The sequence below is a fragment of the Desmodus rotundus genome, chromosome 7 (assembly GCF_022682495.2).
Source record: "Desmodus rotundus isolate HL8 chromosome 7, HLdesRot8A.1, whole genome shotgun sequence".
Classification (NCBI taxonomy): Eukaryota; Metazoa; Chordata; class Mammalia; order Chiroptera; family Phyllostomidae; genus Desmodus; species Desmodus rotundus.
The window spans coordinates 112,399,997-112,422,388 of record NC_071393.1 but is presented as its reverse complement, the minus strand read 5'-3'; the positions used below and the strand labels follow the sequence as shown (position 1 = coordinate 112,422,388).

The 22,392-nt window shown below is 51.9% G+C and overlaps 1 protein-coding gene across 1 annotated transcript in view; it reads right to left on the bottom strand.

The window, feature by feature from the left end:
* GALNT16 (polypeptide N-acetylgalactosaminyltransferase 16) overlaps positions 1-22,392 on the bottom strand; it is a 79,530-nt gene that overhangs the window by 7,233 nt on the left and 49,905 nt on the right. Inside the window, exons 4-13 of the mRNA XM_024567977.4 lie at positions 19,182-19,280; positions 18,328-18,395; positions 17,681-17,746; positions 15,275-15,396; positions 12,900-12,987; positions 11,344-11,428; positions 10,945-11,048; positions 5,415-5,541; positions 4,433-4,525; positions 2,941-3,024 (exon numbers count right to left, since the gene is read on the bottom strand). Of these exons, the coding sequence (XP_024423745.2) occupies positions 2,941-3,024; positions 4,433-4,525; positions 5,415-5,541; positions 10,945-11,048; positions 11,344-11,428; positions 12,900-12,987; positions 15,275-15,396; positions 17,681-17,746; positions 18,328-18,395; positions 19,182-19,280 (936 nt within the window). The remainder of the gene's footprint in view (positions 1-2,940; positions 3,025-4,432; positions 4,526-5,414; positions 5,542-10,944; positions 11,049-11,343; positions 11,429-12,899; positions 12,988-15,274; positions 15,397-17,680; positions 17,747-18,327; positions 18,396-19,181; positions 19,281-22,392) is intronic.

The window sequence follows — 22,392 nt, the reverse complement described above, 5'->3', positions numbered from 1 at the left end:
CATACCCTACCGGTGAAAGCATAAATTAGCCTAACTTTTCTGGAAGGCAACGTGCTATTATTATCACTAGGTATCAAAGGCCTTAAAAATGTTCACACCTTTGACCTCACTTCATCCCACTTCAGGGAGCTTAATATCCTACGGCAGTAATTGTAGATTGTGCAGAGATTCAGTCTAAAAATATTTGTCTCAGAGTTGTTGATGATATGAAAACACTGGAAATTCCTAGATACCCAACAGGGGAGAGGCGAAGCGCATCGTGATTCATCTGTAGGATGGAAAGCCCTGTAGCCATTACAAATGACTGTGAAAAACTATCTGGTAACGTGGGAAAGTGTTCAGAACATACTGTTAGGTCAAACAGGCATGTCAAAATATCATATTATGAAATCACTTTGTATGCACAGCAAAAACGTGCGTGAACACACACACACTGACGTAAGACACAGTGTCTGACCCCATGGGCAATAAAACTAAGGAGGCGGCCGGCCCCAGAGGACGCAGGTTTGTATACTTGGGCTTGGGAGGTTATATGCGCTCTTGCGTTGTGGACCCATGGTGGGGGGATGGCGAACCAGTCCGGCCATTTGCCTAACCTTATCTGCCTCCTGCCACCTCGGTCAGCAAGAGAACCTGGGCAGGGGCGGGGGCATCAGAACACTTCCGGCATTCCTCGATGGAGACATGCCACAGGATCTCAGCCAAACCAGGTCTCCCTTCCTCAGAGTTGGTTGAACAACCCCAGAACCCCAGAACCGACCTGTTCTCACAGAGCCTCAAGCAGCAGGGTGGGCCAGCTATTAGGATCCCCTGTTCGGAAGAAAGTTGGTATCATTTGGGCCAACTGATCTCCTCCCAACCCCTGGCCCTCACCCTGAGAACTGAGGTGGATCACGAACGAGTGGACTGGGCAGGAGTCATCTGTATATAAATGAGGTGTGTGGCTTCTCTTAACAGCAATAACTCATTTTTTAAAACTTTCACAGTCGCCTTGGCTGGTGTGGCTCAGTGGGTTGAGCATTGCTGCATGGACCAAAAGGTAGCTGGTTCGATCCCCAGTCAGGGCATGGGCCTGGGTTTTGGGCCAAGTCCCTTCCCCTCTCTCTAAAAATAAATACATAAAAATCTTTAAAAATAAATAAGTAAACTTCCACACAGTGACAGAACAAATGGAAGTTGACTTATGTCCCTCATTTAACATCACTGGTTTCATCCATTCTCCTGCCTTGGGATCAATCAATCCAGGTTTCTGACAGTTATGACATATATTCTGGTCCTCAGGGGATGACTTGAGACACTCTGCATGGGGACTGGGGAGGACAGGAAGGGCACATTCTCGGTCCCCCGTCTCCCAACACCTCCCCCAAGCTTTCCAACTCCTGCCCAAGGCCTAGAGTCTATGGCTCCATCCAAATGTTGTGTGAACTCAGACAGAATGTAAGGAAATGAATTTTCCCCTCAGAGAAGACGCATCGGAATGAAACCATCCCCTTAGAAGCAGTCACTTGAGGAAGCTGTTCACTTATCACACTCCTATAAATCAGTGTTCTCCCCTTCACAGCTGTCATCCGGGGAGCCTGCGGTTACCCCGGCTTCCGACTTTCCTCTGAGGACACTGCCATGGCTCGGACTATTCTGGAATTCCTCAGGAACCGCTCCCGGCATCAGTTCGTTTTTGTGACTTGTTTCCGTCTTATCACACTGAAGTTGAGACCCAGGGTTATGTTATCCAGGTGAATCTAGTCTACCGCTGGTCTCGGCTATATGCAACTATTGCTGTTTTCCAAAAATCAAATCTGCTGCGCAAAGATATGCAAGCTCTAAGGGGTGGAATGTTCTGGAAAGCCATGGCAGCATCTGCAGGAGAAAACTGGCAGCAGTGGGATAGCCTGCCCCCCAGGGTGTCAGCCAGAGAAGGAAGAATGCTAATTGCAAAGTTATTACTGAGGCTTATGGACTGTGCAATTTATTCAGTCAAAAATATTTATTAAGAGCTCATTTGTGACAGGCACTATGCTAGGAGCTGGAGAAAGAACAGTGAACACCTCTACCCTCATGGAGCTGGCTCTTAAGTGCGGGGAGATAACTCCAAAATTAACCGGCCAGACATATGCCAGGCGATAATAAGGGCGACAGGAAAACACAACAAAGCCGGGGTGCTGGGGACGGGGTGGTCTGCGAATTCAGCGTTCCGGGAAGTCGCCCTGAGAAGGGCCCATTTGAGAAAGACCTGAAGGAGGCGAGGAAATGAGCCATGTGCGTGTAGCCAAGACACTCAAGAGGATTTCGAAAGAAGAAAGAATCGCTCCACCCCACCCAGCCATCATAGCTGGGCACACACAGTCCCGTTCAGCACACACACGCACACTCACACGCACCGCCATCTGCAGGTAACTTCTGCATTTGCCACAGCAAATGTCCCCATGCCCTTCCACAGCCTTTACGATTACAATATCAATGGGCACGTAACGTTCGTTTAGATGGATGCATCGTGATTCGTGAAACCCAGCCCCCACTGTCGGTGCTTTCTCGATTTTCTTCCCAGCAGCCGAGCCTACAGCGCACATTCACTTGTTTGCCAACAGCTTTTTGCTTCAGTTGCTTCACTTCCTTGGAATAAACTCCCAGAAGGGACAGAACAGAGTCAAAGGGGATGATGACTTCTGTGGCCATTGCTACAAAGTGCAGTGTTGTTTTCCTAAGGGGACAATGTCTATTTCTAGCACAAAGACCCAGTCTGTTAAAAATGTGGTTCCTACGACAGATTGTGCTCAACTCCTGGTAACATCCTCCTGCCTTCCTCAAAGCCTTCACAAGAAGATAAACGCTGACAGCTAGGAAGAGCCAGGCTTCCTGGGCTGGACAGATCCTGGGGTAAGGGGTCCCCCAGGCTGCCAGCCCCCTCCCAGGCCAGATGCACGGGCTGAGGGCCGCACTCACGTGAGCTCTGGGTAGACGTTTTCCAAGTACCAGCGGAAGGACTTGCAGTTCATCTTCTTCCTCTGCTCGATCCTTGTGGCCACACTGAAAGAGGAGGCCTGGTTCAGGCTCTGGCCAGTGGGTTTGGGAGGAAGCCCCAGGGAGGACAGGCAGAGGCCCCACCTGAGCGGGCCAGGACCAGGAGGCTGGGTCTCAGCCTGCCCTCCAGCCTTAGCCACCTCCTGGAGTCATTCTCAGACCTGCAAGTTCACCCAGGTCTTCTGGCTATTCTCCTCAAATTCCTGCTTACCTTTCAGGATCAGCCCAGCCTGAAGGGGCCCCTGCTTCACTCTCCTCGCCCCTGGAGCCCTCAGCTAGCATCACACAAACCCTCAGTTAGCACAGGTCCTTATTTCCCCAGAGAACAGAGCCTTAACGAACTCAAGTTTTCCTTTTTTGCACTGCGATTTAGCAGACAGGGTCTAACAACAAGAGGAACAGGCTTGAAAGGTCTTTCAGGAATTCTAGCAAATCAGAGCCTCTCGTGTGTCAGCAGACACTGCACTTCGGTCTCCTCACCTGCCTCAGCTACACGGACCGTAACGGCTGCTGACAGGTGCCCTCACCTCCTCTCTGAGCCTCAGTTTCTGCTCCAGTAAACTGAAGACCTAACCACCTACCTCAGGAGGCTTTTGTGAGACTCAAATAAATTAAGGGATGTAAGCGCCCAACAAATTTTAGCTCCCCACTGAAAGAAATAGTCAGTGTTAAAATTCTTTTTTTTTTTTAAGGGATAGATGTAAGTAAATAGAGGGAGGAAGATTCATTGATGATCACTAATAATGTTTTTAAACTTTCCTGACCACAACCTTGAATAAGAGATAAATACATCTTACATTGTGGTCAAGTTTACCCAGGTACACGCTTAGGTAGACACACACATACATAAAACTAAAATAAGAGTTTTGCAAAAATAGTATTACCCTTCACAGCAATCAACTGCATTTTCTATTCTGTTCTGTACTAATGTCTAGTTCTCATTCCCCATAGCTTTTTAAAAAAATGCTGGTCACAACCCACGAAATTGACTTCGCAGCCAATCTGGATTTTGGAAATTCTTAACTACACTGTAGTCACAACAGTGAGAGGTAGGAAAAGAGTCTAACAGCACACAAACTGGGAACAACTGGGGGTGGGGCAAGACCCTAAGTGTTTTCTGCAGACAGTTCCTCCCTGAGCCCTCCCGCAGAGGTCCCTTTCCCTGCAGGCAGCTTGTGAGCAGAAACTTTTTTTCATAAATGAGCCCTCTCTGGTTATTTCTCCCCACGGGGCTGCACTCTCTTCAAGGACCAGTGTCTGTCTCTGCACTGCGTACGGAATGGGCCCCAAGAGCCCAGCAGGTGGGGCTCAGTTACTAAGAAGACCATGAGTGCGTGCAAGCCCATTTTGTATTCTGGCTAAGGCTGTGCTAAGTGGGTGAAGGGAGGCAAAGAGGGCTGGGGGAGGGGCCCACCTGCCAAAGGCTTTCCCGATGGCTGAGGGACGAGCTTCGTAGTAATACTGCTTATATTCGTCCATCCACACCTCTGCAGTGCGCTTGGTATTCCTAAAAGGAGAGGAAGGAGCAAAAGAAAGTCACCAAGGCAGCAACAGAGGTAGGGGTAGGATTAAGATCAGCTCTGCGCATTGGTGAGAACATGGAGTGATGGAAATCTCAGGAGTGTATGCAAAACAAGACTGATTGGGGTGGCATAAATGAGTACGATCTTTTTAGAGAACAATCTGTCAATATCCATCAACTTTGTAAGTACGTATGCTCTCTGACGCTCTGCTTCCAGGAGTCTGTTCTACCAACAGACCTGCATGGAGGCAATAAGGACATGTGCAAGAATATTTATTTAATGAAACACTGGCAACAACCTACGTGCCCACCAGTGGAGGATAATGAACTACTTCCACGCAATGGAGTACTGGGCAACCTTGAACAGCAATGCCACGTTAGCATTCACTGCCAGGGAAGGACGTCTACAGTTTAGTGCTGAGAGGCAGAAAAGTATGCTGCAGAAATACGTAGAGCAGGGTCCCACTTGTATAAAAACACCAACACAAGTCCCTGGTGTGTGTGGGCATCTCTCTCCCTCTCTCTCCCCATAAACTGTATGTATGAAAGTGTATATATTAAAAGGCCTGTGGCTGGGGACATGGATGGGCAGACACTGACTGAGTCGGAGTCATCCATGCCGTGTGAGTGGAGGGCAGCTCCCAGTCGGTCATTTGGCCAGTTTTCCAAGACCCTCAAGGACAAAGCTAGTAAAGGCAAGAGAAACCCAGTGGCAACACCCCCACCTTCATCCTTCCACCGCTGAAAGTGCCTGGAATCCTAAATGGAAGACCTGGAAGGGGCCAACAGGGACACTGAGGCCCAGAGAGGTGGGTGGCTGCCCACAGTCAGTCGACAGGGCTCCAAGTTCAGGGCTCTTGTTTCTGTGACCTACCTGATATAGGTGAGGGCGTTGCCCTCAGGGAAGTTGTAGGGATGCCGCTTCCGGAAGACGTGGCCCACCCGGCTGCAGGGCACGATCTCCAAGCTCCCGCCGCACATCCACACCCTGAAGGAGAGCTCTGGGGGAGACAGCAGCCATCAGGAGGGGGAAGAGCCCCTTGGCAAGTCCCACTGAGCAAAGAAGGGAAGGGGCTGGCTTCCTTTCCCTTCTGTGTCTCATTGGAGGCACATGCAGAGGTCGGGGCTCCTGGGCCTGTTTGCATGGGTGCATCCACTCCTGACAGTTTGCACGTGCTCTGACTGCTCACCCTGTGCCTGTCCACACACACCCACCCTCCACACACTCTCCACACCAACACCTTCCACACACATACCACCAACACACCCACCCTCCACACACATCACACAAACACCCTTTACACACACCACCAACACACTGAGCTCTGGAAGAGCAGTGGGGAAAGCTTTGAAGCAACACCAAGACCACAAGTAGAAGGAAAACAGAATCAAATGGCAGCGTCGTTTCCCACCTCTGTCCAGAAAGCCCCATCCAGACATGAGCTAAGGAAGAACACATCTGCTTGGCAGCCCGTGCTGGGCACCTGAGAGGTTGGAAAAGCAGCCACCAACCAAGCCATGGCTGCTGCGGCTGGCTGGCCCTGACCTCCCTCTTGCCCGGGGGTTCTCATTTACAAGCTGCTGCTGGCCCTCTCAAGCCAGGCTTCCTTCTGACGGGGGCAGTGAAGCTGAACAAGCTTTTGCAGATGACTGTGGTCCTCAGCAATGTTGGAGATGAAAGGAGTGGCCATTCCACCTCCCAGAATGGGAGGGACATCATAAGTCACCCAGTGCGTCCTCCACTCAGCAATTGTCACTTTGCAAAACCCGCCCTGGCAATCAGTGGAACCTCATATAATCTCTTCTGGTTTCCTACTTTCTCTCATATTAGCTCCACAGTTGGACACCCTGTAACTTTGAAAAACCTCCTTCCTGTCCCAGAAAACCCATAACCATAACACTTTTTTTTTTTTTTTTAAGATTCCATCCATTCACTCTTAGAGAGAGGGGAAGAGAAGGAGAAAGAGAGGGAAAGGAATATCAATGGGTGGTTGCCCCTTGCGCACTGCATACTGGGGACCTGGTCCATGACCCAGGCGTGTGCCCTGACTAGGAATTGAACCAGCAACCCTTTGGTTTCAGCCCACGTTCAACCCACTGAGCCACACCAGTCAGGCCCATAACACTTTAAAAAAATACATTTTTTTTTAAAGCAAGAGCCTCCTGTCATGAGTTCTTTCAGCCCCTTGGTCTCTCTTCCCACTCTCCAGTTGGCTGTAAGGACACTCCTATGGCTGCAGGGCATGATCTGCAGGGCCAGGCCTGAGGGCTTTCACCCAGTACAGTGGGTCCGGGCCTCCCAGTGACCAGCAGAGTGGGGAGTGAAGGCAGCAGGACTAACGCCTGCCTTCTGGTCGGCCTGTGTGCACCAGGAGGCTTCCAGGAGTGGTCCAGCGGCCAGGACTGGATGTTTGGCATATCTGCACCCGCACACGGGGTTGGCTATGTTGCTGGGCTTCCCTAGGTCTGACTGCGAACGGGCAAGCCTCTGTCCCTTCTCCCAGCTAGAGCTCTGCAGCTGGCTCAGCAACAGAGATTTGAAACTGGAGACAGACCTGGGGACAGTGATCTGCAGCTGGTTCCATTTCTGCCTGAGTAGCTTTGTTATGTTAGTTGTCACTTTATCCCACTCAGCCCATATTGCCCATACTATTATCAAATGTTGTCATTATTAGCAACAATAGCATTAATAATAGCAGTAACCATCATGCATTTACTGAGCACTTACTATGTGCCATCTTCTTTATAGCTGATGTCTCTATCTCACAGCAACCATGTGAAGTTGGTACTGTTATCCATATATGTGTATACATATATATACACATATATATATATATATATTTGAAGCATAGATAGCTTTATTTTGCCCACTAACTTAATGACAGACAAGAGCCCTTTGTGACAGGTAGGGTCAATAAAACTAAAAACAAAATCCCAGAGTCAAAATATTACGTCTTCGGTTTGACACCCACTCCATGTTAAACACCCTTTTTTCTTATTTTTAAAATGTATTGGGGTGACATTAGTTAGTAAGATCGAACAGACTGCAAGCGTACATTTCTATAGTACATGATCTATATCTTGCACTGTGTGTCCGGCTGTACTTTTTTTTTTAATTTTATTTATGATTTTAGAGAGAAAGAAAGGAAGAGAGAGACAGAGAAACACTGCTTTGTTGTTTCACTTATTTATACATTCACAGATTGTTTCTTGTATGTGCCCTGACCAAGGGTTGAACCCGCCACCTTGGCATATCGGGATGATGTCCTAACCAACTGAGCTAGCTGGCCAGGGCCCGACCGTACTTTTTAGTAAGAACTGTGGAAATCAAGGATGTTAAATAACCTTTTCAAGGTCACCCAAATAGTTGCAGAATTGCAACATAAAGTTCACACTTTGTCCAGCAAGCTGCACTGTAGGACCGGCTTTTTTAGTTAATTCAGAATTTACTGAGTCCTTATTCATTGTATGTCACATGCTGTTCTAGAATCCCTTACATGCTAGCGGGGTGAGACAAGATCTCAGTAAAATAAGAAACAAAATTACGGATAGACAAGAAAATGAGTAGAATACAGCGTCCAGCAGAAGTAACACCTGCTTGGGTGTGGTCGGTAGGGGAACAATATGGGTGTTATGGTTTTAATATGGGTGTAATAATTTATGGTTTTAATTTGAACATTTCACCTAAAATGTCCTATGGTGTGCTTGAGTGTGACAGTGTTATGTTACAGAATTATATGCTTATGATTTTGAAACAAAAACATTTTGTAATAAAAAAGGGGCATTATTTGTGCCAGACCCTGTCCGTAGTCTATCAGATAATAGAAAGTACAGGGGAGGAAAATGAGGCCAGCAGGGCATGGAAGAGGGAGAGTGGAATTGGGGTGGAGGGCTGCAATTTTAACTAGGCTGATGAGGGAAGTTGTTGCTGAAAGGGGACATTTGAGCTAAGGCCTAAATGAGGTGAGGGATTGAGTCATGTGGCTCTCAGGCGGAAGCCATTCGCACATGATACTCTTCCTTATGGGATAAGCAAGGGCAGAGACCTAGAGGCAAGAGCAAGGCTGGCAAGTTCAAGGCTCAGCAAGGAGGCCAGGCGGCCAGAGCCCACAGCCGAGTGTGGAGTGTGGTAGCTCAGAGCTGATGGTGTGTGCTTGCGGGGGGAAGGGCAGACTTCAGGGCTTTGGGTTTTGCTCTGAGTCACGCCGGAGCCCTGGCAGGGTCTTGAGCAGTGGAGCGACATGATCTGACAACATTTGGAAAGGATCCCGAATGTGACTCCCAAGGTTTTCACGTGCGCCACCCCCACTCCAGGCGGCCTGTGGCTCCCCAGTTTGGCTGGCGGGGTGGGGGAGGCGGGGAAAGGAATGAGTCTTGGTTTGCGCATCTCCCTTCCTTCGACAAAGAAAAAAATGAAAGGCCAAACCCACCAGTGGCAGGAGTCTCCCAACTCAAAACTACGGCTAGCCTAGACGGTTCTTTGAATTGCTTCTGAGAAACCAACCCTCTCCAGAACCACTCCTCGTTCACCTTGCAGTTCCCCCAACCACCCAGCCCTCGCACAGGCAGAGTTTGAAGTCAGCTATTTGATCATTCCCTTGTTTCCCTGTCAGTCCCCAGCCTGGAAAAAAAAAAAAGAAACGAAAAGAAAGAAAGGAAGAAAAGGCCTCTGGATGCAAGAGTGCCGTTAGTTTCTCAGTCTCCTAAGTCTTCACAGGAAATTGCCTTTGCCAAAGCTCCCCTCAGGCTGAGGCCGAGGACGCAAAGGAGGTCGCTAGGCCTAAACACATGAACGGACGTCGGAATGCAAGGGTTACTGCACCCTGTTTCCAAATTTACTCCTCCAGACGCCTGTCTCGAAAGGGTTCCAAGAATAAGTCACAAGGGGAGAAAACCCCACGCCTGTCTCCACTCTGGCCGGTTTAGGGGAAGGGGAGGGGCTGTTTGAAGCTCCACTGCTCATCTGTGTCCCGATCAGGGAGAGAGAAGAAAGGCCTGCTCCTCACGTCTCAGAAACACAGGGTTTCACTTAGATCTCACCTCACAACACCTGAGTGGCTCCGCTCATGCACCTGTTAGACGCGGAGTTTCCTGACTAGAATCTGGAAGGCCACGTCCACCTCAGTTTTCCCACCTGTCAAATGGGTGAGATACCACCAGCCGTATTTACTTCAAAAGAAACTTGGGTAGGAAGAAACAGGACGCCGTGGGAAAGAGCTCTGTGGAGGACCAGGTCCACTGGCAAGACAAGAACATGCCTCTGTATTTACAGGCCTCCAAGCACCTGCCCGCTTCTGGGGGCCTGCAGGATGCCCTGGCACCCTTCCCACCCCACTCCTTGCCTGCGAGGCTGCCTGGGTAGGCTGCACCACTGGGCTTCCTACCTGCAAGGCACAGGTTCAGCCAGTAGAGGCACCAGTGGGAGATCAGAGAGGGGAGAATCAGAATGGCTGTGCTCCACCCCCACACCCTCCACCTAGGAGCCATGGGCTGGCTGCCAGAGACCCAAGACCACAGCTCCTGTTGGGTGGCACTCCCTCCCCATCTTTCAGACCTAAGGATAGTGCCACTTCCCAGCAGTCACCAGCCTCACCCAATACGAGGCTATTCCTGTGGCTCCTTCTATCTTGCCCACTCTGTGTAAAAAGTCCCTTTAATAATCCCCCTTAAACTACCTACGTCAGGTGTTCCACGTGTATCTGGCCTTTATCTAACATGAACCTCACCAGCAACCCTGGGAATTCTTCCCTTTCCTTCTGGCATTAGAGGGTTCCAACAGCCTCAAAAGTCATAATCATGACCGTGGGTGCTGTGTCAAGAATTTTCACTCATTGTCTCAGTTAGTACTCGTGACAGCCTCTTGTGGACACTGAGACTTAGGGAGGCTTTAACTTGCCCAGGGCCAAAGAGCTTGTAGGTGGTAGGATCTCCACCCAGGAAGCCAGTAACTAGTAACCCCAGGGGACTGGTTAAATGTAAGCGATGGGGTTGGAGGGCCAGGATTAATACGAGGCCTCTGACCCCATTGCTTACATTTAACCAGCACCCTCTACTGAACACACTCCCAGACCTGGTAGGGAAGCAACCTCGTGTTTAAGCTGTGGTCCATGATACAGCCTGTATGTTCTCCCACATATATGTGTAGCCATGTGGCCACAGGCTCCCCCTAACCACCTAATTCTCTTTGTTTACTAGCTGGGTGGCTCTGGACAAACTACTTAACCTCTCCGTGCCACAGTTTCTTTATCAGTAAAACGGAGATAACAGTGCTTACGTCAGGGGAGTCAGGGGATCGTTGTGAGGATGAAGTTCTTAGAGCAGGGCCTTACGCGTGGAAAGTGCTCCATCGGAGTTACCAGTTATCGACATTGTTGTTGTTGCTATTGTTATGTGTCCCAACTTACCAAAATTCTCTCCCCCCCAGATGTCCATCTGGGCATCATACTTCCCCAAGTGGTTGAACCAGGACTTGTCGATCACAAAGATTCCTCCAGCTATGACTGGCGTCCTGGGGGCAAGGAGAAGAGAGAGGCAACACATGAGCTTAAGAGGTTGGAAGCCCCTCTACATGGCCCCAGCACCACAGTCCGTTTGCCCCAGAACCCCTGCCTGCAGAGTCACTGGGGCCGGGTGTCGGCCAGCCCCCTGGCCTCTGTGCTCTCTGTCCCTGGGCCCAGAACAGAGTCAACACTTAGACTAAACAGCTTTAGGAGCCCCGGTGACTGAGATGGCGCCCCCTCAGCCTCCTAGGCCCCACACCCGGGGAAAGAATGCGTCTCTCCAGAGCTCACAGCAGCCCTGACCTTATGGGCTTGGTGGGGTCCGTCCGGGCGATCTTCTGCTCGAGAGGGATCTGCTCCCACTTGAAATGCAGGCTCCAGTCGAATCCTAAGGGACAGAACAGGGTAAGAAGCGGGCTCAGGGCAGAGCCCCCTCGGGGTGTCCCTTGATCTCAGCCCAGTTCACAGGGGCCCTAGGCAATTCGTGCAGTCATCCTTCACCAGAGTGAGACAGGTCTCCGGTCTACTGGGCGAGGCAGAGACTGCAAGATGGACCAGGGAGGGAGGAATATGTCAGTCAGCGGCGAAGCGTGCTTAGAAAAGAAAATGAAGGAGAGACGCCCCTGCTATTCTCGTCAGGGCAGTCAGAAGTTGCTCCCTGATGACGTGACATTTGAACAGAGACCTGAATGAAGGACTGATCTGTGCAGATACCTGGGGAACGGGAATTCCAGGCAGGGGGACAGAAGGGGAGAGGCCCTGAGGTGACTTCCCAGAGGAGAAATGCTTGGCTTCCCTCAGAATCCCTCTCAACCCCAAGATCTAATGAATGGTTATGTCCACTTATAGAAATCTGGACCCCGAATACAAAATCCATTCTGCCCGCTAGCTCCCCGCCTTAGATTCTCCAGAGCAGCCCATCCAACACAACCTCTGCGGTGATGAGCATTTCTGCATCCGCACCGTCCGATGTAGCAGACACCAGCGACACGCGCCTACTGAGCCCTTGAAAGTGGCTAGTGCAACTGAGGAACTGGATTTTAAATTTCATTTATTTTTAATTAATACAAATTTAAATAGCCAAATGTGACTTTTGTCTACTGGATTGGACAGTACAGCCCCAAAGTCTAGACCAGAGCAGCCCAAAGGACACATAATACAAGCCAGAAATGCCAGCCACATATGTAATTCAAATCTTTCTAGTAGCCATATCAAAAAGTAGCAGGACCACCTAAAACAAATGTAAGTAACACATTTGAAACAAAACATGTCCAAAAATATTATCACTTCAACTTGCAGTCGGGATAAAAAATTACTAACGAGATACCTCACGTTCTTCCACACCGAGTCTCCAGAACCCGGTGCATGTTTTACATTACAGCACATCCCAGTACAGACCGGTCATGTTTCACGAGTGTCGGAGCCCAGCGTGGCTATGGCTGCCACATCAGCAGCGCAAGTTCAGACCACTTCTAGGGGGTCCATGTTAGGAATTCACACAAGGTTGAGGGTCCCCCCACTCCACCCCCAAAGCAGCTGTCGTATCATGCCCTTCTGCCAGGACTTGGCCTTGGTCCCTGGGCTGGCCGCATTTGGGGAGGGTGTGTCAGTGTTTGGGGAGAGGGAAAGACCAGCTTGGCTCTGCCACTGATTGTGCCAGGAGCCTACGGCTACCGCCGGCTCTGGCCCTTGGCCCCCAGCCTCTATGGCTCTACCCAATCCCTTTCCATTTTCTGGAGGTAATGGTGTTGTGAGACCCTCTGGCATAGCTGGGAAGAAAAGCCCCAAGCCAGGGCTGTTGCCTGCCCTCACCTGCCTCCTTTCTGGTCTAGAGCCCCTCCCTCGGTAGCAGGACCCACCTCCGCGAAGGTCAGCAGATGCAGCAAGGTAAGCAAAATTATCCAGACTGATGACATCAATGATGGGGCTCACCACACGGGTGTGGTCCTAGGAGAGAAAAATGCGAGATGGCGTGAGGCCGGAGACTCTGAAAAAAGGGCCTGCTGCCTGCTCTGGGAGGAAGGTGTCTCCGAGGCACAAGGTCATACACCCAACTCTTCCTACAGGGCCATTCAGGCTCTTGGAAACTATCCCGTATCATCGCATCCAAGTTCCTGGAAGGTCCCACCTGGGTCCCACGGGAGCAATGCTCTCCCAGCCTCTTCCTCTCATTATATTGAGCCCTGCTGGAATCTCACCTCCTCAGTGAAGCTCTCCCTGATTGCTTTAGGCCGACTATTTCTTCTGCTTTTAAGCTGCTCTCATAATTACATATAATCTAGACAATTCCTGGAACAGTGAATCATATGCTGCTTGAGGTAGTTCTTCTGTTGCTGGCTTGAACTGTTCTATTCATTGTCGTCCACCTTTGTACCTGTTTGGGTTGGGTCTTCCCAACGGGGCCACCAGCAGCTTGAGGGCAGGGACCCTGTGCTCCCTTGTGTAACCTGGGTATCACTTCTTTCATGCCACACGCACTGCAAAGTCAGGCTCGCTAGTCCCTTCATCACCTCTAGGACACAAATTTGCTTCTAAAACATGGCGGTAACGTCAATTTTACCAAAGTTACTTTTATTGAGGGGTAGCGATGGTGGTGAATTATGTCATATACTGCATGCAAAACTTAACTGCCCTCTATCAGCCAGCCCTCTTTGGAGGGACATGGGACAGAGCCTCTTCTTTCTCTCCTCTCCCACACTCTGCATTGACCCTCAAAATCCTCTTGTCTGCAGGTTGGAATCTAGTTCAGGCCCGGGTTCACACCCCATCTCAGGATGACACAGCCAGGGAGGTGGGGGATCAGGGGAGACCACCATGGCTTCTCTGTGGGGGCCTCACCTTGTCCTTCTTATAGACTGTTTTGTACTGAGATATGACTCACATTTTTATAGCAATTTTATTAGTATAACTGATATACCATTAAATTCACCATTTTGAAGTGTGCAATTCAGTGGTTTTTATGACAGTCACAAGGCTGTGCAACCACCATCTGATTCCAGAACGTTTTCATCACCCAAGAAGAAACCCTGTACAATTAGCGGTTGCTCCCCCTCCCCCCCACCCCTCAACCCCTGGCAACCGCTAATCTGCTTTCTGTTTCTATGGATTTGCCTATTCTGGACATTTCATATAAATGGAGTCATTTACTATGCGTTCTTTAGTGACCGGCTTCTTTTACCCAGGATAAGTTCAAAGTTCATCCATGTTGTAGTACGTATCGGTACTTCGTTCCTTTCTGTGGCTGAGTAACGTTCCGTCGGGCACGTGACATGCTGTTGACCCACGCACCACTTGGTAGACAGTCGGGTTGTGTGCACGTTTGGGTATTCTGAATAACACTGCCCCGAACACTCGTGTACAGGTTTTAGTGTGGAGTATATTTTCATCTCTCTTGGGATATGCCCTGCACCGGAAGTGCCAGGCCAGATGCTAACCCTGTGTTTAAACTTTTGAGGACCTGCCAGGCTGGTTCCGAAAGGGCTGCACCATTGACGTTCCCACCAGCCTTGTGCAAAGGCTCCTCCCCATCCCCATCCCCCGCCCGGGCTCTCACTCCCTGCCTTTTTGATTACAGCCATCCTAATAGGCGTCTCACCGTGGTTTCGACTTGCATATCCCTACTGACTTAGAAAACTGAGCACCTTTTCATGTGCTAGCTGGCCACGGCGTATCTTCCTTGAAGACATGCCCATTCAAATCCTGTGCTCATTTTTAAATTGGGATAATTGTCTTTCTATAGTAAGTTGTAATCACTTCATCCTTTCCTCCATCTGTCCTAATCCTCCCCCTTCTGCAGAACAGCAGGCACGCAGTTGGGCCTCCACCCTCAACTCTTCCCTGCCCTCAACTCTTCCCTGCCCTCATCTCTCCTGGAGGACACGGTCCCCTCCTCCCTCCTTCCCGGGTTCCCCAGCCTGGGCCAAACCACCCCACCCCGCTCCAGCCCAGGACCCTGCCTTCCCCAGGAGGAAAACAACCCATTCATAGTAGTAGCTTTATAGCTCACCCAGGCTTTCATCCAGTTTAATTCTCACAGCAACCTGGTGGGACAAATATAATTATCCCCATTTTCAGAAGAGAAGGCTCTGTGAGGTGAAGCCACTCAGGAGACAGCAGACCATTGAGGCTCCTACTCTGCCAATTCAACTTCAAAGACCGTTGCTAGGCCCTCATGCCAAGAACATGGCAGGCACATCCGGAGAGAAAGGAGCTCCCCAGGGACAGACAGACTCACCTCCTTCACCCGCTGCAGCATGGGCTGCAGCCACTCGGTGTTCACTTCACAATGGCTGTCCAGAAAGGTGAGGACGGCCGCTGAGGCCACATCTGCCCCGCGAACTCGGGACCGGATCAGCCCTGCAGGGGATGTGGACGGGTTGGTGCTGAGCCGATTTGCTGCCCAGCCATCCCCACAAAGTCTCCGGGATCTCCACCCCTTCTAGAGGTTTCCTCTAGTTACTGTGACTGAACTTTACTTTGTATTTGTTTATTTCCTCCCTCTCTTTCTCTCATCCATCCATCAACCATCATTACTCCAAGATCATTCTCAGAGTGCCCTCCACGTGGCAGACCTTGTTCTGGGCTCTGGGGACACACTGGTGAACAGCCAGAGTTCAGTGGATGGGAATTGCCAATAAATTGTGGTTTAATATCAAAGGAGAACCAGAAATAAAAAGCCTTTCCCCCAACCGTGGGGGAACCTCAGGGTGGACCCTGGCGACTGCACCATCATGGGTGACATGGAGAGAATCTTCTGGACTAGGACAGGCTGGAGTTAGCACGCCAGCCCCTATGCTCACTCTAAGCATGTTATTTAACCTCTCTGAGCCCCAGCTTTTTACCTTGAGAGTCAGAGAACAATCCCTGCCTGTTGGAGAGAGTGCCTGGCGCCCAGGAGGTCTGCACGGGATGGATTCTGCTCTGCCTCCGCCCCCTTCCCCCCAGATTTGCCCACTGTGCACCGACAGCCAAAAAGTGACCTTGCTTTTGGAGGCTCCCTGGTTAGGGTTGCGGAATTACCTGGTTAGGTGAGAGGAGGCCCAGCTGGCCCTACCTGCCACAGAGCAGCCACTGGCGCCCTGTGAGCTGTGGGGGCAGACGGGACAACCTCTAAGAATTTGAAATACAAGTTGCTTCTTGGAGAGATTTCCCTGGTCACTCCCCTGCCCAGCACTCTGCTTCTATCCAACTATTCATCCATCTTTCCACAAGTCCATCTGTCCCATCTTTTCACTCAATAGGTAGCTATAAAGCACCTAATTTAAACCTCCTTAATTTCATTGCAAAAATGTGCATCTGTAGGCAAAACCCCAGGGAAGAGCAGATTCCCAGGCCTACAGGTCCCTGCAACACTGCACAGTAAGTCCTCACTCAACGCCGTGGGAACTTCTGTGACTTGAAGTGAAATGACATATAACAAAGCCAGTTTTTACCGTAGGCTAATTAATAGAAGCAAGAACTAAGTTCCTACAGCATCTCATCAATGTTATAAAGAAACCACATTATTTGAGGACCTGCCATACTTAAGAGATTTCTCTCCGGCCTTTCCATTCCAGTAAGAAGGTCTCCTCAGCCTGGCTGGTCTTTGTTAAATCCATCCATCACATACATCTCTCTCTCTCTCTCTCTCTCTCTCTGTCTCACTCACACACACACACACACACACACACACACACACACACCCTTCAGTGGCTCCCTACTATCTGCCTTATCAAGTCTAAAAGTCTTTTTCTGGCTTAAGGCCCTCTGTCATCTACCTCCATTCCCCCTGCTGACCAGGCCCAGATTCTCCTGGAAAAGGAGAGTAAAAAGGAGGTGGGGAGGCTGGGCTCTGGGGTGAGCCCCCTCCCTGGGTTGGAATCTTGGCTCCTTCCCTCATCCCCACCTTGGGAAATTTCTGAACTTCCTTAAGCCCAAGTCTCCTTATCTATTATGAGGACTGAGTGTAAGAAACCTAAAAAAGTGATGCCGGCTATACAAGATGTGCGTTTGGGAGGAGGGCTGCGAGTGGTCCCTTGGTACCCACGGCTGACCAGAGCCTCTTCATGCAGAGTCCCTGAGCCTGGAATGCTGTCCCTGCTCCACTGTCTCACAGCACCCCTGCCACCTGCACCAGTGAAGGCCTACTCCCTGATCACGCTGCTCTTCTCCGATCTCCATTCCTCCACATAATTAAAACCCACCTGTTGCTGTGGTGGATTCTGACCTCCCGGCTACCTCTTAGCTCTCCGAGGGCAGGGACCACGTTGTACACTTCTTCTGTGTCCCCTAGAGTGCCGAGTACAATCCTACACTGTCACCGATGCCCCAAACACCTCTTAGGTGGAAGTGGTCACATCTGCTTTATACTGCCCTTTGACTGTCCCAAAGCGTTTCCATACAGCCCATCTCATTTCACGTTTACAATAACTGCAAGGCAGACAGGGGCTATTACTATCCTCAATTCCCAGCACGGCAACTTGCCTACCGTCACGCTGGGGTAGGGGCTGACCTGGGATAATAGGAGGGTCTTTCTACAGACTTCAGTTCTTGTCGCAGGAACACAGCAGGTGTGCACGACATGGCACCAAAAGGGCATGGGGAGGTGTGGAGGTTTAGGCCAAAATGGGTCTGTGGTGGCACCCCAGGTCCTAGAACTTACCTTCCCGCCGGTCATTGCGCAGGCACTTGACCTTGGGGATCCTGGTCAGGAGCAGACAGTCTTCAGCTGAGGGTGGAAAGAAGGAAACTCATTCAGACATGGGCATCAGATCACAGGAGGTTTGGCCACCATTAGAACTGCCTGGTATGGCCAGGAGCTGGCCCATACCTGGCCTAGGACAAGCACTGGGGATAGGGAGGCATGGAGGAGCATGTCACCTCTAGTGGCCAAAGGATTTGCCCTGGGTCCCCCATGCCTAGGCCAGACTTAGGACTGCCTGTAGTTATGGCATTACCCCCCAGGGGCGCCAGAGAGCACCAGCGCATCAGCAGTGTAACATCTGTGGAGCTAGATTGAAGGGACAATCTTCTCCCTGTGACAGCTGTAATAAGAAAGCATGCTGCTGATGTTGTTTCAGATTTTCAAAAATGTCGTCTCATTGGCGTCCCATCGAAGCAACATCACTCTTTCTCCTCCTTTGGCACCAAAAAGCAGCACCAGGGAGGGCAGCTAGAAAAGACTGAAGATGCCAGTCAGGGGCCGAGGCCAGCCTGTGATGATGGCCAGGACAACCTCAAGAACACTTGCGTCAGCATCCTGGGGAGATGGGGTTTGGAGGGACACAACAAAAGACGGTGCACACTTACAATCGGAGCTGAAGTCATCCACCAAAATGATCTCCTGGATCAGGTTGGCCGGAGTTCGGTTCAGGACACTGAAGCAGTGAAGGGGAGAGAGAAGCCCAGATTTAGGGGCCACCTTCTGTTTACCCCTCCCTGCTGTGGGGCTCCCCCACCACCCAGCTCGGGAGCCAGCATGCTAGCCATGGGCAGCTGCTTGCAAACCTTCGGGCCCTGATTCGTGGCTGAGGAGCATGGTGTTCCTCAGGCTCCTCCAGGGACCCGGCTGACCCTGTTGCCTAGAAGGCTGGCCAGGCTCGTTTGGGCCTCATGAGTCAGGAGGGGTGTTCTCAGGAAGCCCCCTGACTCTTTGTCTCCCAGCATCCCTCGTCTTCCTGTATTCCCAGGAAAAGGAAACTCGAGCCTCTTTAATCCCTAGAATACCACTGGGCATGCCTTTCTGAATCCTATGCTCATCCAAGTTCATCTATGAAACAGAGTGAGGAGGAGTTAAACTCGACCACAGGGCGAGCTTGGGAGGACAGAAGGGGCGCCTCTGTCTGAACCTATTGAGCTGCCATCATCCTCCTGAGGCCTCACGTCCATCCCAGCCTGTCTTGGTTCCTGACCCCTGCATTTCTGCCCTCTTCCTAGGGACGTGGCCCTGTGCTGGACTGTGCATTTCACTAACAATTGGACTCCTGGGGTCCCTGAGCCTGATTCTCCAGCTGCAGCTTCTTAGAAGGCAGGACTCCCCCTCCCAGTGCCCATCTGGCCAAAGCACCTGATCTCAATGTCCTCCCCAGCCAGGGGCTCAGCAGGTCACCCCAAGGCCTTAGGGAGCAGCCCCATTGAGAAGAGGGTCCCGAGGTGGGGCTTACCTCTTCACCGTACGCAGGAGGGTCGATCGGGCTTCATTGTGGAAGGTGATGATGACGCTGGTGGCTGGCAGGTCCGCGGAATAGGACAAGGATGGACAGCTGAGAAGGGAGTAGAGAGGTCAGAGGGCAGCTGTGGGAATGTCCTCAGGGCAGGCTTTGAGGCTTCTCTTTGTCCAGCCTGCTGCCCCCCAGAACACCTCTGTGGGACAGAGAAATAAAGCCAGAAGCCAAGATGTGGCTTTGCTCCTCCACACCCATGCTCCACCAACTCAGGCCCCCCAGCTGGGAGTCCTTGGAGGGACACCACTATTTGGCAGACCTTCCCAGGCCTAGAAGCTGTTCATCAAAGACCTCGAGCACTGGGGTCCCCACAGTCCCTGAGGCATTTAGGAGGGCTCGGAGCACATGCAGGGACCACACTGGGCCCCTGGCCTGGACCCACAGACAGAACTCCCTGCTGGATGGGGCAGCTAAGAGACAAAATGGGGCGGCAGGGGCAAAAAAAAAAAGCCTCTGTTTTGTTTCTGACACCCTGCAGCTCTTCCTTCTTGTCCCCCACCCCTGCCCCAGGACATCTGGTAGGATCTGGAGTCAACCCCATCCTGAGGCCTGTGAATTCCTCCCTCTCACTGCCCACACTAACAGCTGGTGACAGGGGAGTGGCCTCTCAGGAGCTCGTGGGGGACACCAGCCTCTGAGAAGACAGCAGAGGCAGTTCCCGCCAGCCCCCGCTCTCCCCAACAGCTCTGTGCTTGCCACCCCCAGACACCACACTTGGCTCCCTCCCGCTGCCTCAGGAAAGGGAAAGAAAACACTCCACTTGGGCCAGCCTTCATCCGTCTTTCTGCAAAGGCGTTATTCACACTCCTGGGGCTGGCGGGCAGGCAGCCGCCGTGCTGGTTCTCATGGCAATCTCCTTTATTACAATTGTTCACTGACTATTCCAGCAGTGACCATTTTTTCATTACAGCATTCATTCCCCTGACAGCAGCTTACAGCCGAATTCCCAGGCCCACTTCTTGCCCTGCGGAGCACACCCGGTCAGACAGGCAGGAGGGCCACCAGACTGGGGCCCCCATGGGAGAAATCCTAAGAGGCTTCAGAATAATTTTCCTCGAGAGGGGGTGGGGGCAGGGAAATTCACCTCTGCCAAGCTTCCCAAGTGCCCATCCTCCCAGAGCCAGGCTGATTTGTGGGTGGGGTGGGGGGCAGGTGGGCTTGGTCTGGTGAGATGGGGAGTGCTGGGAGAAGCAGCCACCCCCTGGGCACCCAGCGCCCCCAGCATGGATCTCTAGGTCCCCCAGCTCCCTGTCCTTGAACTCCAACCATCTGGTGCCCAGGGAGGGAATCTGGATTGCAATGTTCATCCTCCACCTGAGGGGGCCAGATCCCATCTGCAGGGTAGACTCCACCTCTCTCACCTGCCCCCTCCAACTCTCTCCACCCTGCCTTGCTCTGGGATTTGTATCTTCGGTGATGGGGATTTGTCCGGCAGCTCCCAGGAGCCAAGAGCCTCTGAAGGGGTTTGTCTCATGCTTGTTTTTGAGTTCGGGGCTAAAATAGAGCTGGTAGGTCTATTTTACGTGGTTTAGGTTTCTGCTCCCCATCATGGGGGAGCTCTCTAGACTGAGGGCTGAACTGGGAACTAGCCTAGAGTCCAGCAGAAGCAGCAGCCTGGAGGGCCAAGGGCAAGAGGGTGGCTCAGGCCAGCACCCTTGGCTCCACCCAAGCCAGCACCCAAGCCAGCAGCTCCCCCTCCACACATGCGTGCCCACGGGGACATACACCCATGAACACACAGACCTCAGACCCACCTCAGGCTTCTGAGAGGGCCATGCAGCAGCTGTGGGGCAGGAGAGGAGGTCTAACTCACCAGCCTACCACTGCCTTGGGTTTGAGGAGTCTCATTTGAAAATGTGTGGATTCCCAAGAAGAATTCCCCTTTAATTTCCTCAGTGAACACCTGAGAAGGCTGAGAGTGGGGGTGGGTGGGAGGGAGGACAGAGGGGATCCAGACTACCCTCTCAATTCACAGACGTGGGTCAGCGGCCCCTCCAGGCCCTGGGGTCTAGGTTGGCCACGGTCAGGACTGCCCATAAAAGGTCTCCAAGTGGATGTGTGTGAACATAAGCTTGCAGGCCCTGCTGCACAGGCAGACGGGAGGCGAGACCGCTCGGGGACCGCTGAGAAAGAATTTTTAGGTCCTGAACTAGCCATTAGACCTGAGTGGGAAGCTTCCTGAGGAGCAGGATTATCGCCCTGCTGGGGAGCAGGAATTGTTTCTGGAGGCCGACAGTGCTGGGGTTGAGGACAGGGAGGTCGGGCTGGGGCTCCCCCACCTCCACACCCTTCTCACCTTGCACAGGCCACCAAGCCCACCGGACTTCAGGCACACGGCCATGAGTGACAGGGAAGGTGCTAAAAGCAGGTCCCCTTCTGCACCCTCATCTCACATAATGTCTTTTGTTCTGTGGAGCAGCTGCTTCAGAAGAGAAGCAATGGGCCTGAGTCCCTCTCGCCTACCCTCAAACCAGGACCAGCGCAGCTCTGGGAACGCAAGCTGCGCCCAACACAGCCCACGCTGGCCATCCAAAGGCACAGGCACGTGGGAGGCTCCGCTCCAACGGCCCCTTGCTGTTCTGTTAGGCGTCTGCACGGAGAGTAGAGGAGGCCCCCTAACCAGCCTGGGTTGGCAAAGGACTCTCCCTGGAGGAGAGGAACTGAGGGGAGCTGTGAAGGTGTGTGTGGAGGGGGTTCAGGAGAGGAAACAGTGCGTAAAGACAAGGAGGGAAGCAGGAGAAGGATAGGACTGGGGAGCACTAAGAGCTGGGTGAAGAGGAGCAGAGGCTCCCAGGGGGGGAGGGGAGGCTCCCACTTCAGGGTAAGGAGCTCAGGCCGTTCTGGAGGCAAGAGCAGGAAGAAGAGACACTGAAGGTGGCACATCGTGTAATTTAGACAGCACACAACAAGGGCCTGAACCCAGGAGGGGGCTGATGACTTGGCCAAGGTCAGGCATTCACGCTGAGCGAGTCAGAACTGGGATTAGCGTGGAAGGCGCCCTTGGTCCTGGTCCTCAGCCTCTCCCAGCTATGGCCCTTCGAGAACTAAGAACTAAGGACATTTCTGGGAGTTTCAAGGAAGTGAGGGCAGGGGGGCAGGAAGGGAGGAAGGAAAGGGATGTTAATGGGGCGGGCACAGCACTCCTTGGTCT